Source organism: Folsomia candida, unplaced genomic scaffold, assembly GCF_002217175.1.
Source record: "Folsomia candida strain VU population unplaced genomic scaffold, ASM221717v1 Fcan01_Sc009, whole genome shotgun sequence".
Taxonomy (NCBI): domain Eukaryota; kingdom Metazoa; phylum Arthropoda; class Collembola; order Entomobryomorpha; family Isotomidae; genus Folsomia; species Folsomia candida.
The window spans coordinates 316,533-336,465 of NW_019091201.1; the positions used below are offsets into that span (position 1 = coordinate 316,533).

A 19,933-nucleotide genomic window follows, 5' to 3' on the forward strand; every position below is an offset into this window, starting at 1 on the left:
AGCCTGATTTTAAACAATTGAGTGAGTCCTCTATGAAATGAAATGAGTGTTTTGCATAAACCGTTATATTTTGCATAATGGTTGAGAAGCGAACCAGGCAGAGATGAGATGAGATTATGAATCTTAAAAAGTATGACCATTGTTGTTAAATGTTGGCCTGATGCGGAGGTCTTATTGATGCCACAGAAAATTTATGTCGGCATAAATAAATATACAGACCTACTATTGCACATTGTTGTTAAAACAAGAGGCTGAACTGTGCTATTGTCATTATGATTCATCCACTAGCCCACGCTTAATGCTTTAATTGGATTTTTAATTAGTTTCAAATTTTAGATAACAATAATGAGATTAGAGCCAGGGATTGTGCCAACAACGACGGCAGGAAGAATTTTTTGGATGTTCGTAGGAAGTGAAAATGATCAAAACGTGGTATCATTATATTGTATTGAGTAAGTGCTGGTTATACAAAACTAATAAAAACCTGTTTACAAATTCTAGTGGTAGCATAATATATTTCCTAAACTGAAAAAGACGGGTGGGGATAATTACCTACAACACTAGTATATTGATTAATAATTTATCATAAGAAATGGTAATTATTGGTACAACATCATGTATATTTTATTGCCGATTTAAACAGTAATGATAATTTATAACAGACAAGTTTTTTGAAGAAAGAAAATTTTAAATGATACCAACAAAAAATTTGCGTCATTGTAAAAATTAGTACATACGACTAGGATACTACTCATTAACATACTAATAGTTGTGAGGCCTGAGAGGACGATCTGGGTCACATAATTTTGGGTCCTTTAAGAATTCTGGTTCCTTCAAATAGTTGCTCATGAGTCCTATCAAAAAATCATGATAAAATACCAGTGCAATATGACTATGACTAGTTTATTGAAGACTACGAACTGTGCTTGTTTACTTACCTAAATTGCTGGCTACAATTGCTTGAACTTCCATTTTCTCCTGCTTATCTTTGCAAAGTCCGGTGATATGTCTTCCGTAAACTTTTCCAGTGTATGGCGAAACAAATTGGTAGAGAAGTCGTACGTTTTTATAGTTTGGTTCTATCCCGTGCTTACATAAAATGCAAATCTTTCTTGGTCTTTCGTATGGATTTGCCATCATTGATTCTGGCTGATAAAGTAAATGATTGTTAATAAAATCTGGTCAAAGTGCATTAGTGCCATTTAGTGCATAGTATATTTATGCAAACTTCAATTAACATATAATAAATTACCAAATCCTCTGAATTTTCTCGCTCCTTGAGCACTTTCTCCAAGACCTTTTCGTCATCTTGATGTACCGGTTCGGGATGAATTGTGCTTGTCGTTTTCACACCTCTGGACAAAACCGTTGTCCCCATCGCTAAAAATTGCTGTGGTTTTAAAGATGATGGTAGCGATAAGTGTGATGACTTGAAATTAATAAACTGATTTGCAAGCAGCATAGCCGATCGTCTTGCACCCATTTTCGAAATCCAGTGACAAGTGGTAATTTATAAGTGATATAAATAGAGATGATAAAGTGTAAAAAATAAATTTATTTTATTTCAGTATCAAACTCGGCAAAAAATCTGCATGAAATTATTCGTTCCCCGCCGAGTCGGGGCAGTAAGTGCTCAAGAATCATGTATCTAGATCTAATTTGTACACTTTTCATGTCATACAACAAATAAATCGCATTTCTGGCGTTTATGCATGAAAAAAACGGTGAAAAGTTCATGATTTCATTTCGACAATGAATGCATAATGATAAGCATTTTCTGGTACATTGATGTTGAATAAATAGCATAGTCAAGAATTTATTAACACAATGGCTCTCATTATTTATGTGACATAATAAATGATGTTACAGAATAATTAAAGTACACTGCAAAAATCAAAATTTTGTATTATATGGTACATCACTGCTTGCACAATTAGCACTTAATTATTAACCATTTTCTTTAATTGATCGATTGCTGAGCTATGTCCAAGTCTACTGACAGCGCCGGCTCTGATCTGCGTGGGCGTGGGTGGTAGTTTTTTTGACCTGTCAAAAACATCATCGCCCTCATCGACGTTATCGTAGTGATGAAATACAGCTTTTTCTGTGGGGAAGGAATACTCCCCAGGTGGTGATGATGATGTTGTAATCTCTGAATTTAAAAATGTTTGGAGTTCATCCATTCCTGAGTGTCGTATAAGTTTTGGGGTGGTTGTAAAATTAGTGTGGTGTTCCTGAGGTAAGGGACTATCGATGGATTCGTATGTGTGGGAACCACCCCCAGAATATTCGGAGGGAAAGTCGTCATACATTTCGGCAATTTCATCTTCAGTTTCTTCCACCTGCAAAAATATTATCCAATTAAATTAAGCCAATGAACATTATGTAAATAAAAAAGTAGGTATGTTTTTGTACCGTCTCATATTCTTGGACTAGAGTGTTCACCGTAGCAAATTTTAAGTTTTGATAAACCGCATTCTTTTCTATTGGGGTTTTTTGTTCTTGGACGATAGTAATTGATTTTGCATCCTCCTTAATTTCAGGTGATACCTGTAGTTCTGGTTTGGGGGAATTTGGTCTCATAGTTGAATCGGCTACAACTGGAGTCAAAGTATCAGAAGTTTTGTGGGTATCAAGGGATTTTATCGCAACATCAGCTTTGTTGTCAGTTGGTGACGATGTCACATCGCAAATTAATACTGGTGGTTCACCAGTTTTCACTGGTTTTGAGGACGAAGGAACATGATATTCCTGTATCACTGGAGTTGGACTAATGCTCCTCACGGGGAGAGAAGGGCTTCCTAAATTTGGACTGCTTTTGACTTTTGGGGGAATGGGAGGTGGGCAAAGAATCTCTTCGAAGACATTGTCCGTCTCACCCTCCTTAGAACTTCGAGCAGAATCTCCAGAACCAGAATTCGAGCTTGGAAACAATATGTCAGGGGCTGAATTCTTCTTGTGAAGACTGCGAATAAACGTAGAGCTCTTGGATATGGAAGAATCTACCTCGTCGTCATTTTTATCATCGGCGACTTGTTCAGTTGTTGCTTCCTCTTTATTATTTTTGGATACAGGGGAACCTTTCACTTTCTTAACTGGAGGGACTGGACGGTTATTTGTGGGATAATCGTAAAAGTTTTTTTCTGCATTGCTTGAAGTGGAATTTTTCTTTTTAGGGGGTAAAGGTGGAAGGCAGTCATCTTTTCCTTTCTGAATTTTAAATGACCGAGATCTCGCGATTGCTGTATATTGCGTTGCAGGAGTTGAAGTCAATGCAGTTGCGAAAGTGGAACTGAGTCGTTCCGATAAGCGATTGAATTTTGCAAGTTTTTGTTGAAAGTCTTCAGATTGTGAGTTCTTTCTCCGATGAACGACAGGTTCTGTGAGGAAGAGGTCGTTATTTTCGTCTGAGGGGGTTACCGCGACCGGAACGTTAGCATTGCTAGTGGTATTAATAGGAGATATTTTTGGCTTTTGAGGAATTTTGGGTCGGCAGGTGCTTGTAATGGTGTTGGAACGTTGCACCATTGCACTTTTCTTTGTATTGTTATCAGCTCCACCGTCGGTGTCATCAGCATCATCATTTTGTTGCGCAACTTTGGACAGAATATGGTCTGCGACTGAAGTGAGGGGAAGAGCGTGGTGATTTCGTTCAACTTTCACTTTCAGTTCGTCAATCACATTATGTTCTTCCGTACTTCCAGGCGAAGCATTTCTAGTTAATGAATTATTTTTTCGTGCTTCATCAATTGACAAGTTGGTAGGCCTGTTAAGTGCAGAATCACTGTGCAAGCTCCGGAGATCAATTGGACCAGTAATGACCAGATTTCCCGTAGAATTTGGTGCATTTTTATCCTTGGACTTTTTACTTTTATGAAACATTTTGTGAAAGAAGCCCCCAAACGGTTTATTCTTTCGTTTTTTGGACTTCCCATCAGAAATATTTTCTTTGCTTGAAGTTATACTGGATGATTCTGAATCGATGGACAATTTTCTCTCTTGTTCCATGAATAATGGTTGCTGAACTTGACCCGTGGTGACTTTGGGACCAATAATTTTACTGCCCTTTTTCGATCCAGAATTGTGATTAATACTTAGCGATTGACTTCGTTCCCGTTCCTGATCAGTGTTAAAGTCCTTTGATTTACTATTTTTGCTACTCTCTGATGATTTGTGATTAGAACCAGAACTAATACGTATTTCAGAGTTATGTTTATTTTTCACGTCTTTTGTTAGATTATTATTGGCATTGTTATTGCTTCCATTGTTTTCATCGATAGACGAGTCAACGCTTTCATAAATTTCAGTATCGATTATATGAACAACCTTTTCTGCGTTTGCATTAGTTTGCGTAGTTTGTTCGGAATTTGCATCCTTTTCTTTCGTCAGTAGTGTTGCTGAATCGACGCCACCACCACCACCACCGGACTTGACACTGTTTCTGACACTGCTTTCACCACTAGAGTCACTGTTTGACTCGAAATTTTCGTAAATTGCTTCAAAATCCACAATCTCATCGTAATAATGGGGTTCACCCTGGTGCGGATTGATTAAGAATGGCAATTCACTTTTAGCCTTGGGTTTGGTCAAAACCGTTGATGGCTTCACCGTTTCACTTTCTCCAGTTTTTCCCACGGAAATTGACGATAATTTCCGTACGAGTTCCTCCTTAAGAGCACCAGCAGCGGAGGATTGTTGTTGATTTTGACACCCTGCTGGGTATTTTCCTGCGATTTTTGAGACATCCTCCGCCTCGAGAGCAGCAGACTTCTTCTTCTTCATGGAGGAGTTATTGTTCAGTTTGTCCTTGTAGGAGGTAGACATGGTTGAGTATAATGAAGGCGATTGTAAGGATGCGAAACTGTGACACTTTTGCAAATTATTATTCTGTGGCAGGTTCCTCACTGGGTCTGCTCCTTTCAAGTAAAAGTTTAGTGGAAGTTTACTCAAGGTTTCGGTAATGTCGTCACAAGATGTGTTTAAAGACTGGAAAACAAAAATATTATCCAAATTAGTTCAAGATTTGATGCAGTATTGACAAAACAGCCAAACGTTTCATTCGTGTTTCTTGTTCATCGCATTATAAATAAACAAGACGTCACATCTTGAGAATTTATTTAGGTGAGCATCTCATCATGCCTCATAAAATGTGTTTATGATAGTTTTGTTCATATGGATTAATAGATTTACCCATTGAGACGAAGCAGCGAAAGAATATCTATAAAACTGTGATCCAGGATCACAAAAGACTGGCAAAGATATCTTGGAAGGAAGTGAAGATGCAGCCTCTTGAATGGCGAGAAGCCACTGTTCCAAGATCTGTTTGTCTGGGGATTTCTGTAACCAGATTGAACATTTCAAGTGGCGACTTGTTGAACAGGCCAATAACCCAAATATGTCGAAATTACATATGGGCAGATCATAATTAAAATGTATAAGACTTCTCACCAAATAGTAGACTTGAGATCGGGTCACAATCTGTATCGGATATCCTTTACACCCTCGTATTTGAATTGGTCTAACGGTTGAAGCTATTCCTAAATTTATAGATCCGCAGCAAACTGACAAACCATCATAGTCTGATTTTGACTTGTAATACGCCAACAATCGCCCATCCAGCACGAACCAAAATTTTTTCCAACCAAGCTGAAATTATAAACATTTATTAAGAGTCGGATATTAATAATTTGCAAAACACACTTGACAAAGTAACATTACAAATCTTATCACCGTCCTAAACCGCAATTTATTTAATATGAAGCCGTGACGAACAAGTAATACCTCTTCCGTTCTAACAAAATTTACATAATACGACGACACCAAGGAGGAGGAAAGTTGACCACGAAAAATTACTGCAAACTGTGGAAATATCTATTGCTGTTTTATTATAGAATGGCTTATTTTAGTCTAAAACCAACCAACCACCCACTCGCTTAACTTATCGACACGCATAATGCTCTTTTGGCAATAAGAGTTATTAGTCATGAGTTAATATACATACCACCAATATGTTTTATTTTATTGTGTTTATTCCAATGTTTAGTGAAATGATATTCACTCGGTAATGATGTGTATTGTTCATTTGCATGCAAGTTAGTACTGCACAAACTATCAAGTTACAGACCGTTTGACAGAATAAATATTGCATGAATACGAATATGAGCGTGGTACACGTTTTAGCTGGGCACATACCAAACGAGTTGAATGTGGCGTGGCATATCATGAAGCATATAAAAAAGCGATAAGGTTGCAATCATTTCTGACAAAGACCTAGGGATTGTGTCATTCAAAGGAAATCCCGTTTACCCATTAGGACAAATGTTGAATATGGATTCATGTACATAAATATTTTTTACTGGAATGACTGGAAAAAAATTGTGTAACGAGTTACTTTTTAATGTCTTAAAATAGATGAAATGAAGACAATAAGCCGTGTTAATCTGCATATGTGATCCTGAAATAATAAATTGGAGTGTGAACATTTGTCACAATGATTATCCAAATTAGTGACATTAACGATAAACTATTTGTCGCGCATCTTAATTAATTAATATTAAAAATATGTAATCGAATCGTCCGAAATAAATAATTAGTTTGCATCCCCTGATCCAGGTTTATTGTTCCTGATTCACTTAGCATTCACATCTATCACAAATGACATGGGAACTATATGCTAATTACAATTCTTACGGGATTCAAATTCCCACAATCTCGTCAAGTCGTTAAAGAACGTGTACTAAATTCGTAAGTATATTAAGCTGCTCATCTCATCATAACAATCGTAACATGTATTCCCATGTTACTTTATTTTAGAGTCTCCTCAAGTACGTAGTAAAGATAATCATGCCCACATACGAATGATGCCACACTTAAGATATTCCCCCAGAGAGATTCCTAGTCTCATGTTATCTTTAATTCTTGCCTTGTGGCGTGGCGTGGCGTGGCCATTGTCACACACACGCATCTTTTTTCATTGCACATCTCGAACAAAAAGCTAAATTAATAATCATCTGCAACATCTGGTGCTGCTCACACGTTTTTTTAGTCACTTTCAAAAACAGGGACTGCAATTCGACGTAAGCAACCCATCCTCTCATGATCATCAGTTCAGTCTTAATCAGCATCTTCAACAACACAAATCAGACTTGAGAAGAAGAAGTTATTTAAGTTGGGCTGCATGCTTAACCGAGCCTTCATCTCATCATCCTTTTACACATAGCGTGAAATATTAGAAATGATTTTTAACTTCTCATCATCAGCCTCAAATTTAGGTTACCTACTCGATTCAACGAAATATGAATTTGATCTGGTCTGGTCTCTCTGCAAGTTGGTTTGCTTTTCAAACTGAAACATTAGGTGGTAGCAAAAGCAAAGCAACAACAATTTAAAGTATATGCAGAAAAAAAAACTTGTCAAATTTCGAACAATCAAAAGTGAGAAGTGGGAACAGTCATGATTTCCATCTTTCATTTTAATAAATTTCAACAAGTTTTTGTTGTCCATTGTACATGCATGCATATTTTTATTTTGTGACACTTTTATTCTTAGTCTGCCATGTATATGCATGGGCATTATTCTTTCGAAAAGAAGAAGAGATGCCTGGTTTGGTAGTATGCTTTTAATAAGAAAGTTTAAAGTTTTCCTTCATTAAACATCATTATACTTTTGTCTGTGGTGTGGTGTGTGTGTTATCAATTCAAAATCCGAATGAGCACAATCTATTGAAATATGGTTTATTTATCATTGCTTGCTATGCTTTTACCTAAATACTAATTTGTATATAAGTACATACATATAGCTCGACCACCACTCAGCACTTTGGATTTCTTCGTAGGATTTTTTGATCCTACATTAGTCGAGATGATACTTGTGTTCAACTTGTAAAAAAAAAGTTGCGGCGATCTTTCTGATCAAAGGGAGGTGTAAAAAGCATTAAAGTATCATGGTCAATTACGTTTCATGGTTAGTTGAACATTTTGTAGGAAGATTTGTAACGAAGGAACGAAAGTATTACTAATAAATAATTGCCGAGAGGTTAGATACATACTTATAAAATGTATATGTAGGTGAATTATTTGGGTTTCTGGTATTACGCTGCTAGATGCATATTTATGCTGCCTTCGTTTTAAATTATTTGCTATTTACAAGTTTATTACGATTTTAGCGTAATAATATCTAGTTTTCATTAAGGTAAGTAATATGCAATCTCGGAGATTGGTTTAATTAGAATGCAAGGTAATTATACAACTGCATTTTAAGTCCTTGACTTGGTTAATTAGTTGTACCCACAGGAGGCAATGAAATTTAAATTAAAAAGTATACCTGCAGTCTTGATATTATGAAGTATTTTTCTACCACTAAAGTTAGCAACCAACTAGCCAACGTGCGATTAAATGAGGATAATTTCGTGATGGAAATGCGATATGTGCACGAAATTCGTTGAAATAAGCTAAAATTAAAAGTTGAGTAAATTGATAGGCGTCTGGAACGGATCATGCAGAGTTTAATTTATAAATGCTTTGTGTTCGTGTCACTCATTATAACTTGTTTTTTGTACATTTTTAGTTGCTTTTATTCTGCATTTTGCTTGATATTTAGCACTTCCTGTCCTTTTCATTTATGTAAAGCCAAACATTCTATTCTGTGTGACATGACATTTTTTATCATCCTGCTCGTCCTTCACTTGATGCATATCCATCATTGTTTTTTTACCTCAATTTCTATCTTTTAGTCTGAAAATATACACATAAGGTATAATTTTAAGCGCTTTGGTAGTTTACTAAATTGACAGCACGTCAATTCATGTGTTTTTATGATCATTCTACAAGCACTTACTCCCAATTACGTATATACTACTCCTACATGCATATTATTATTACATACCAGTTTAGATCTCTTCTCAAGATATCCAGTAATCTTAACATTGTCCTCTCCATCCGACCCACCGCCTCTCGACAAGGACATGGAAATTGAATCTTTTTTCCGACCCGTGGGAAAAATCGAGCCTTTATTTAAACTCAGAGTGGAACTTGAATATGTCTTCGAATTAAGAAATGAAGATGACGAAGTAACGGAATTATTTCGAATCCCATCCCCACCACAATTCTGACTTCGATTCGAACTTTTTCTGTTTTTCCGCATTTTAACTTCAAATACATCGTCCTCGTCATCTTTGTCATTGTCTGGAAGGAATTTCTTCTCAGCTCCTTTGACTGAACGTTCCTCGTTTTCTTCATGTTTTTCACAGGTAATAGTAGACATTTTTTCTGGGTGTTTATTGTTTTCTTCACGAGTAATGACTGGATTTTCTTTGTTGTTCAACTTCATGCTTGTGAAATCTTGCTCTTGACTGTTGTCAGTTACTGCTGTTTTATAAGTGCACTTTCTTTACGGGTGTTCTAATGCGTGACAATAGTTTTGGTTTCCGAGGCTCATCTTCTCTTATTCATCTCGACAATAATTCCGTCTCCATTTCGGTCATGGTAAAAACCAGCACTAACAGGAAAGTTAATGGCACATTTCACGGGTGAATTTTTTGACGTTCCTCTCCAACTGGTGGATATAACTCTACTGCTGGTGTTCAAACTCGGCAAGAAGAAATTACAATCACAAAACTGATTTGTGACTGACTACTTAATCTGTAAATTGATAATAATCCTCATTAAGGAGGTTAGACGTACTTGCACGTACCATTATTACATGTTTTATGTTACCGTAAATGTGTCCAAAAGTCTGTTAAACTGCGAGTTCATAAAACTTTGTATGTATGAAATGGCAGATTATCTAGCTTTGATGTCACGAGTTCCTAAGTAAATCCCGAAATCTTTTGTTTTAGAGAGATATGGATGATTATTGATTTCCTGATGTGGCTGGCATGACTTGAATTTTTATTGCACCTTTTTTAGCCAGGATTAACAACAACTTTTAAACGCTACGCGTTCCGATTATTTTTGTATTAATTAAACGATAACTGTTAAATATTCTAGATATGCAAATTATTTTAGGAAACTTTGCACAACAAAGTGAGACTGACACGACTGCTGCTTAATATGAGATGAGACGACCACATTATTCAGAAGAGGAGACGGACAGGTAGATTTGGCCATAACTTAAGTCGAATCAAAACTGAATCCACGTTGAGTAAATGAATAAATAGGCTCGTTTTATGTTCACGCACGAGGATATGGGATAATGCAGAAAGTTTGCGAAAATGATGCTAATCCCTCATCATCAACCACCTCGCCGTCTTCTTGTTGCCTCTTTTACGTATATGCATTTGGTCGATGGGTGTTGTACCGTAAATAGGAATAAACAAAATGCAAAGCTTACGTATAAAGTAAACCAAACAAAATCTTAAATTAAATTTAGCTCATGTAAAACCATTCTGGTTAACTCACGCCACGTAATCTGAATTTAGTTGATTATATGGATTGTTGCTACTACATAAATCAGAGTTACGAACCGAGTGGTACTAAATAACACACAAGCTTTGTTTTGTTATTACCAAGCTGGCCTGTCCCCAACGAAATAGCGTCATTCAAGCGCATTTTGTACATACATACATCAGGCTGTGAATAAGTATGAACAGGAGCGATGTTCGGAATTGCCAAGCCTCATTTGATATTTGATGGATCGTATAAATTTCAACAAAGCGGATTATTGTATGGCGTATGCAATATGCATAAGTTTGAAATGCGAATAAAAAATAATACAGAGCATGCAGGCAGTAGTTGCAATAACAAATAATATCAGGTTTAATTTTCAGGGGAGCAATGTCAACGTCGGTCGGGTACATCATGCGGTGGATGGGTTTATGGTTATTCGCCGGAAGTGAATTAGACATAAATCATGGATATGCCAACTCAATTAAAGGATTACATGTGTGCATATTACAAGTCGACTATTTATAATGATGATGAATTTACTTATTATAATTATTTTAAAAGAAATTCACACAAATCAAACTAATGTCTCTTTATTTGTCAGTGCTTCCTTCTGTTACGCGTGGAAAATGTAGTATGACCATTTTTACGTATTTACATATAAACCTTACACTTGAATAATGACTAGAATTATTTAAATGGTGACGTAAATTTATCAACATTATCATCATTTCGTGTCAAATTTGGCAGGGTTTTAGTTAACAAAATGTCAAATATGACACCGAAATTAACAATTTCGTGTATTTTCTGGTATTGAATTTTCTGCAAGTTTTGGCTCGTTATTATTATCCAAATTTTCTAGGACAGTTTCCTCAATCAAATTTGCACTAGAATTGATATTATCATCTGATATTATGATATTAGTAACATTACTATCATCATTATTTGACGTAGGCAATGAGGTCATTTGAAGTTCCGTTCCCGTGGCGGACTTTGGCGTTTCTTCTGGAAACAAGTCATAATACGAGGGTGGGAGATCTTTCCCTGGGTCGAATCTTGAACACTGACTGTGAAAAATGAAACTTGGGAGAAAATTGGCATTCCTCCCGACACTGTTACTACTATGGTATGAAATGCGGCTCGAACACGACGGTGAAACTGTCCAGACGCTACCGCTCGAAGCAGTTTCTGAAGCAGTTGATAACCTTGGCGCATGGTGCGGAGATCCGACACATTTCGTACAACAAAGACGGACAATTACTCCAAGAATCATTACGGACAAGATTGTAAGCACTATTAGCAAAACTGTTGAGGACGGACCAAGTGTAAGCTCAGTGTGGTGAAAGTTATTGCTGTGATGGTTTTCTCCTACATTCGTTGCCGTGAAGGTGTCATCATGACCGTGGACGTATCGATCCTGTGGCTTGAAATTGATTGGAGAAGAAATCTCGTCGTTTTTGTTAGAATTTTGCAGTGATTCACAGTAATGTGCGTCCTCATCGCTTCCAATGGTCTGATTATTGTCAAAATCGTTGGCACAATTCATCACACCGTCACAAAATAGGCTGGCGCGGATGCAATTTCCGATAAAGTGGGATTCATCTTCCTCTGATAAGCTGTCACAGGGATGAAATTTTTCTTCTTTGGGAACTTCGTCACATTCTACACGAAAAAATAGAATACTCAATAAAAATATTCATAAATCTCTTTAATACTGATAAGTGTTACGTTTAAAAGCGGTAAATGCGATTCCCAACGAAAATTTGCGACTCCAAATGTCAATTTTATGTCTGTATTCCAAATGCAGTGAGTGGGAATCAGTGGATTGGCGAAGACGGTTGGCAAATTGTAGCCCAACAATAATCGAGCTTCCTTTACTGAGAAAAGTTCTTGGTCCGGTCAGGGTTTTTGGATGTGCAGATTTATCTGTGTAGTTTACACTGCCACAAATTTCTTCGATCAGGTCTCCTTGTTCGAAAATCTATTTAATTCAATTTAAATTAACATCTTATAACCCAAAATCTACATATTTTCATAGAGATTTGTTTGGTAAATACATACTTGAATCGAATCAATGCAGCCTTTTAACCCCACGTCTTTCTCCAACTTTGTGTCATATCCCAATCCAAGGTAAAGCACTTGAACGACCATCATGACCCTGAATCCTTCCGGTGCTTTGACAATCGCTTTGATATCTCTCCATCTCGCGTCTTCCTGCGCTAATTCGTAGGGATACGCTGTAATCTTGGACTTGGTCAGGGGCAGCAGAACCGAGTAATTTGGATAGTCCTCCAATTTGAGTACAGGTGATTCCAGCGATGTCAGCGAGGCTACAAATTGCACACTATTAAATGAATTCAAGTTCTTTACACTATAAAAACACTGACAAAATGCGACTTACGGCCATATTTAAACCCAGAGACGACATTGACCAAGCCTGACAATAAGAGGAGAGTCAGTGCTAGAGAGAAAATTGTCCTCAAGGTCTCGCAGTTGTGAATATTCATCATACAACGTGTCGAAGATCACATCCGCACTTAATTTCCTATTGCATGCTTATGCAATCCAATCAGAGTTTTATGATGTCAGCGTCAAGTGGAAAAGTAAAGATTTACATAACAATTCAACTTCATTAAATGCAACTTGTTCAACATTCACTGTCACTTTTTAGTCCATTTTTCACTAAAAGTTTATTTAAAACTAGTCCAAACCAACGCATGATCAGGTTAATTTCTTATTTTATGGATTTATGTCACGAGGAATGTCCACACAACATTAACCAATTTACGATTAGTTAAATTTTAGCTTGACTTTGGTTCAAGGGCTGCATGAGCTTAAAGTGACGAATTAATTCACAGTCTGGTCCAAAATTTTTTAATCCAACTTTGATTAATTTAAATTATTAAAATATATTAATTTATAGAACCAGCATGGATTCCTTTTTCACTTTTCATGCAAAGCTAATCCATAGCTAGTTTGAGATCGTGGAGATGAATAATAATAATAATAAAGAAACTAAATCTTAACCAACTCATACGATCCAATATCAGTCTTTGTAACTGGATCTTTACCAGAGTTGAGCATGTGAGATGGAAAATTAGCAAGTAAAATTAAATTGGTCTCTGATTCTCATGTATTTTTTAAAACATGCAAAAGTATGTGCAGCATGGCGTGATATAGGTAATCGTATTTACAGCAGGTAAGTAATCGAACGAAATGTAGGTAAGTTACCAACTGCATGTACAATAGCTGTTAAAACTCTTTGCTAAATTATTTCCACACTGGAGCAGAGGCTGAATATTAATGTCCACTTTAATTATTATTTGAAACAACGTTCACATTTTAGTAATTCTGAGGATCACAAGACTTATTTCAGGAAAAATACGTTTTTTCATGGGAGAACTGTCTCTTATTTAAACGACGGATATGATCTCACAACAAACGAACATGTATGACGACAAGGGTTGAATTTCACATCACTATTTTTAATATATGAGGTGTTGGGTTGCTGTAAGTAGGGTTATTAATATGTCATTTGTCATGACATCTCGACATGTCATAAATGTCATAAATGTCACAAATGTCTGACATTTAAAAAAGCGTGTCAATGTCAATATCTGTCAATTTGTCAATTTGTCAAATGTCATGACATGTCGTGACACATTGGCATGGACATTTTGGACATTTATGACATTTACTAAAAACTGCCCTCTACGAACATACGTGGAACCACCGTAGCAGAAATACTTTCTACTCTCAATTCTACCCATCTGTTTTTGATATGTAAACCAACATGAAATTAGATATTTATATTCAAAAACTTGTTTTAAAACACCTAAAGTTTATTGAATCGTGAACTTTAACTAACCTCTCACTCTGTTGAAATTACTCTAGTAGCAAGAGTTTGGCGACAATTGTGGCTTGCTGCTACATAATAAAGCCATTGAAGGAGAGATGATAAGCTAGTTCCTATGTAGTAAACTAATATTTTCGAAGTCATCCCAACGACGAGCTTAACATTTTAAGTATCAATCGGGTTTTGAATTTGTGTCTTAACTTTCCCTTGTTCCATGTATTCAAATTTTAAAACCTGCCAATCGCCGTGTGTTTTTAGAAGATTCTACTGCTGCTATTATTAATAAAAGCGAATAATTTTACAAAGGAAGGGAGGTTTATAAAGTTAGGAGTTTATAATTTTGATTTTTTTAACTCTTTTTTTTTAATTTGACAGATTTCAGATATACTATTTTGTTTTTCTCAAGAAAAAAATCTAAGCTCTTAACTTTGTAAATGCTGAAATTATCGACTGTAAGACGCAATTAAATCTTACTTAAGAAACATACGGAGATGACCAGGTTTCAAAATCGTCATTTGAATAAACGAACAGGAGAAAAGTTGAGACACAAATTCGAAATCCGCATATGCTTTTCACGGACTAGGCGCAAAAGTAAATTGAGGTCTATTTTCAACAGATTACAGTCACAAGGGGTCTGGCGATTTATTTACATTATTTGTCATAAATGTCATAAATGTCCAATTTGTCCGTCATATTTGTCATAAATGTCATATATTTCGGCACAATGACATTTACCGACATTTACGGACATTTATGACATGACATTGACACTTTCGACATGATACGACATTTACTCCTCGACATGACATATTGACAACCCTAGCTGTAAGTACGAGGGTTAGTTGACTTTTTCAATAAAATCAGCTCTTTACAAACTAAACGTGCGGACAATGAGGCAATAAATTCAGCTAATGCTTCTCCTTGCATGTACATAAATGCAATCTAATGTTAGCTTAACCCATCTACAGCTATGCAGAATTACCTTCACTCCCATCCTACCAAAAGGCAAAAGTAAAGTAATGGCTGAGTTAAATAAGGTTTAGTTGCTGCAATTTCGCCATGTTCGCCGTGTTGTACCACCATGCAAACAAAAATGCCATTAACATTTATACCTGACTATCCCCGTGTCGTTTATGGCAATCGTCGTTTTAATACAAGAACAACAACGAAGTAGGACTAGGTTAACCAACTTTTACGAAGATTCCATGTCAGACCTATTCGCAACCAGGTGTCGAAACGTGGATAATGTGTTTGTTGTTTAACCTGTTAATTATTTGGTCCGGATGGAATAACCTAATTTATTCACTGGATAAAACAATACGCAAATATACAAGTAGAACAGGTATGGAAATACAAATGCATGGGAGGATGAAAGCGTATAAGAATGCCAAACTGCGAATATTATTAATTAATTGTGCTGCTGGATAGAATAAATTATGGATACGCTATAAATAAATATGTAGCATTAGTATTTTTTTTAATTGCTAAATTTGAGTGGCACGACGCCGATGAGTGCGAGATGAAATGATGATGTCGTCCTGTTCGAGTACATAGTCGTCGCAAAATTTGAAGGTCGAAATGCTCTTGATCTCACCTATTATAATAAACTGCCGTGCAATTTAGTAAACTATTGCATTTCGTGACTGGAAGTATGTTTATTTTGCAGTAGTTTTATGATAAGTAAACTTTATTTTTATGAACTGATCAGGAAATATTATGCAATTAGAAAATCAACATTTTGTTTTATTTTATGAACGACGTTAAAGCTTAACTATTTATGAGGCTGAGAATTATTGAGAGGATTTTTGCTAGAAATTTCATGCATTTTGGGTTTGTGTCATGCAACAAAAATAGCATTCAACAATGATACTCCTCGTTCGGACAACAATGCCAGATTTTTGTACAACATTTCCGAGTAGTTTGCATTATGTTGAATATAAATGAAAAATGTGACGTTTATTTTTTCAGTTGGTTTAGATGATCTCTTCAACACATTTATTTCGCGAGTCCTTGACTAAATTACATATTTGTCTAATTCAACTTGCACTTTAGAGCAAATGGCAAACACTCGTCTGACTCGTGGTTTAACCACAAACAGTAAAAAAAAAGAATAAACCTTCGGACGTGCAATCAAGGCCCGAAAGTTTTTCTTACTATTTATTTAGATTTATATAAAGAGCTCCCAACGACCTTCGGGCAGATCATCAACTGTCGACTAAATATTATATCATACTTAAGTAAACAATTTCATGAACATGGGTAAAATTCGTAAAAAAATGGAACTGATCATGAAATCAATATGTCTCAACAATAACTTTATATCCTTCAACAATCGGAATAAAGACCAATCAAGGAGGAAGCTTTATGTATTAAACAAACGGTTTACATTGTTTTTTTTTTCTTCTGACGAATAATACAAAATATAATAATAACTGAATTAAACAACAATCTACTGACTGTCTTTTGTACTATTGCTGCTGTAACGGATCATTCTTACATATTTTTCAAATTAATAAGCAACTATTAGTATATTATGCAAGTAAATCATCCATCACAGTAAATTAGCAGTCTGAATAATTGTGAGAAAATAATACTGCGAGAATCAAAACGAGAACTATTTGAACTATGTAAATCTTAACTAGCGTTATTGCATTGTTTCTTACATACTATTCTTTTACAGGAAATAAACTATCGTAGGAGGGTGGTGGGTCAAATATGACCTTCGGATAAGCGGGTGGAGCTCCGTTCTCGTCACCATCACCCGGCATAATTATACTAATTTCGGGACGATTTCTTGAATTCGGTGAAGTATTATTATTATTGTTGTTATTTGTCGTTGTGGTGCTGCGTCGTCTCCTTCTTCGTCCGGTAGGATTACTACTCGCTGCTGCAGTACGTCCCGCATTTTCTTGACATTTCGACACGAAGGCGAACAATATCGTCCCCACCAACATGATGATAAGACAGATGCAAATGATGTAGATTGTTGTCGTCGTGTGCTGCTCTAAATCCGTGGCTGACTGGGTTTTAGGGTTGTACTTGTACACATAGTTGTAATGATTGTCGGACGGTGCTCCTCTCCCGAGACCAAACATATTTGACCCAGGGCCTGGTGGGGCTGGGGGTGAGGGGGCTGGATAATAGGATGCATACGGGTCGACAGGAATGCCACCATTATCCCGCTCAAAAGGTCCGAAAAATATTCGGTTAAACGCGTTCGTCCTTGACCGCAGGGTCGAACTTGAGGTTGGCGTCGAAATCGGGGTATTGGTCATCCAAGGCCAACTCCACGACGCAGGACCGTTAATTCGACCACTTCTATTCGAACTTAGGCCAGGAACGGTCTCGGTAGAATTATAAATTAAGGACGGTTGATATTCTGACAAGGTCGTCGTTTGTGACGCCTCTGTCCCATTAGATAAACTGGGGACAAGCATCCCTCTAACTTTTTTGACTTGGTCGATAAACTTTTGATATGTTTCGTGCCAGGAGGAATCGATGAAAATTTTTCGAAATGTGGACGAAGTCGAGTTCGTGGGCGGAGAAGAGATTGATTCCGACTTTGGGGTTGAAGCGGATCTTAGATTGTTCATATACTCTGCAACAAAGAAAAACCAAAACATAATTAATTTGTTAATGAGGGTCCAGGACGAGGCTCAGACGTCAGAGAAAATAACTTTTTCTTAATTTATTTAAGTTTTATGATGAGATACAGCGACCCCGCATCATGCATCTACCATCTAATGAAACATTTATAAAGCTACGCTTGTTTTTGTCTGCGTAAGTTAACTGTTCTGTTATTCTGCTATTATTATAATTTATTAGGAAATGTGTGTAACGTGTCTCTTACCAAAAAATTTTCCACTAATGCTATTATTATTTCTGCTGCTGCTATTCGTCTCATCGTCATGATCCTCTCCCAAGGTTGGAGAGATGACTTGTGCAATAATAATCCCAAACAAAATGAGAACACTGTATCTTCTTAACGCCGTTTTTCTTGTTCTAAAATTATTATTACTCTGCACTTTTCTATAAAGTAAAAAACGTTCCATAATTTTGCCGTGTCTTTTTTTTGAAAATATTTTAACTTGAGAGTTAAATAACTTTGCACAATTTAAGTAACTTTACTCGTCAGCAAATCTTCACTGTTTTACTAAAACTTTACTTGATTTAAGGAGAGATTAGTTCAATTATCTTAGTGGCATGACGAAATAGTGACTCAGATCTTGATGCTGGGTGGTGAATGGATATAGGAATTGAGGGCTTGAGGGTAGCGAAGCCTTTGTCTGTTTTTTTTTACAAAGTGCACCTGACAATGCTTATTAAGCAGTACTGACTGAAAAGACGATGGACTGCTGCGTGCTATGAGGTACCAGCTAAAGAACTAAACGACCAAATAACATGTAGAATTACTATGAGATCTGAGATGCCTATATTATCGAGCCAACAAGCGTTGCATTGCTAGCCATGCCATTTTTCGTTGCACTGGATTTGGTATTAGGTTGCACCAAAAGGCAATTTCCACCCACAACAAACAAGTAGTAACATACATATTACAGAGACCAAGTCACTCGTTTTAGCAGCCTTTTCTCATAACGAATGCATGGATGGTTGGTTGGTCGTTGATGCTAAACCCCTAAAATATGCTATTTCTTTACGGCATAAATGTTGTCCAAGCAAAACAAACTCACCTACTTTTCAACGTCGCCGTCAAACCTCGGCTATGTTTCATGTCTCGACATACCTTTTCAACCTTTTTGGTTTATTACACTTCACTTTTTTAGGCGTTAAAGGTATGCGCATGGACTTGAGTAGAGACCACTGCGTTTAAGGGGCTTGATGTGTAAAAGCATGCGATATCGTAATATTCGACTCCTGGTTGACACGTCTGCATGATGAGGGACATACATAATGAGTGAACTCAAATTTGTCTCAAATTTTCGATAGGTAATTGGTAAACAAATACGATTAATTTTTAAACTTGGTCCACTTGGTACACTTGGTCGTCACTAACTAAGCTATTAAATAGATGACATGCTGCAACGTAAATAAATGCATAAGTATTATGTAGTACAACAGGATTAGTGTGAAATACTTTGTCCGCTATAAATCTTGGATATGTTTGTTTGTTGCATGCAGTAAGAGATTTAATGCTTCACTTCACGAGGTAAACTAATTCCATGAACCAACTCCTGTCTCTGTTTTTGTTTACATGCAAAAATAAATTACAAGTTGTTATTTACAAACACGGCGATTTGGAGTTAGAATTCCTAATGAGCTTTATGCATTAATTCTAAAAGTAATTTAGGACAACATTTTACTTTTTCGTGATGGTCATGTTGTGAGTTTGAAGTTACATCCTCCTTTAAATTGTTGCAATATATTATTTAATTATTATTATTTAAGTATCGGAATGAACTTCAAATTTGGTAAAGCAGAATTTTTTTTCAACCGTGTTGTCGTCTAGAGTATTTAAAACGGAATTGCGAAATCATGAGACTCATGCATCAAGTTTTGGCAATGGTATACGGTGCAAGAGATGACAATATTTACATAACCTCCGATTAGCAAGAAGATGCTAATTAGGATGGGATGTGTAAACGAATGTCAAATTAGTGTCAAGTCAGATAGAAAATAGCTTGGTAACAATATTGTGAAATGACTGGTTACAAAGTAAGTGCGTGTTTATGTACTT

The 19,933-nt window shown here is 36.3% G+C and overlaps 4 protein-coding genes and 1 long non-coding RNA gene across 5 annotated transcripts; 1 reads left to right on the forward strand and 4 right to left on the reverse strand.

Annotated features, from left to right (window-relative positions):
- Positions 1–598: 598 nt before the first annotated feature.
- LOC110854063 (28S ribosomal protein S18c, mitochondrial) lies at positions 599–1,618 on the reverse strand. The gene is made up of 3 exons (XM_022102458.2): positions 1,253–1,618; positions 939–1,149; positions 599–854 (listed from the first exon to the last, which is right to left on the reverse strand). Exons 1-3 carry the CDS (start codon positions 1,481–1,483, stop codon positions 763–765), a joined length of 534 nt encoding a protein of 177 aa, XP_021958150.1. The 5' UTR covers positions 1,484–1,618; the 3' UTR covers positions 599–762.
- A 173-nt stretch (positions 1,619–1,791) lies between these two features.
- Positions 1,792–10,390, reverse strand: LOC110854051. Its single transcript, XM_022102447.2, has 6 exons — positions 9,714–10,390; positions 8,884–9,638; positions 5,449–5,646; positions 5,191–5,337; positions 2,416–4,986; positions 1,792–2,342 (listed from the first exon to the last, which is right to left on the reverse strand). The coding sequence occupies exons 2-6, from the start codon at positions 9,325–9,327 to the stop codon at positions 1,941–1,943; spliced, it is 3,762 nt and encodes a 1,253-aa protein (XP_021958139.2). The 5' UTR covers positions 9,328–9,638; positions 9,714–10,390; the 3' UTR covers positions 1,792–1,940.
- Positions 5,005–6,065, forward strand: LOC118436554. The gene is made up of 2 exons (XR_004835543.1): positions 5,005–5,121; positions 5,185–6,065. It is a non-coding gene; the product is annotated as an uncharacterized LOC118436554 (long non-coding RNA).
- Positions 10,391–10,959: 569 nt separating the features above from the next.
- On the reverse strand, positions 10,960–15,530 carry LOC110854141. Its single transcript, XM_022102542.2, has 4 exons — positions 12,784–15,530; positions 12,444–12,712; positions 12,111–12,363; positions 10,960–12,044 (listed from the first exon to the last, which is right to left on the reverse strand). The coding sequence occupies exons 1-4, from the start codon at positions 12,890–12,892 to the stop codon at positions 11,170–11,172; spliced, it is 1,506 nt and encodes a 501-aa protein (XP_021958234.2). The 5' UTR covers positions 12,893–15,530; the 3' UTR covers positions 10,960–11,169.
- Positions 15,531–16,163: 633 nt separating this feature from the next.
- On the reverse strand, positions 16,164–18,623 carry LOC110853915. Its single transcript, XM_022102276.2, has 2 exons — positions 18,089–18,623; positions 16,164–17,836 (listed from the first exon to the last, which is right to left on the reverse strand). Exons 1-2 carry the CDS (start codon positions 18,288–18,290, stop codon positions 16,905–16,907), a joined length of 1,134 nt encoding a protein of 377 aa, XP_021957968.1. The 5' UTR covers positions 18,291–18,623; the 3' UTR covers positions 16,164–16,904.
- Positions 18,624–19,933: the final 1,310 nt, after the last annotated feature.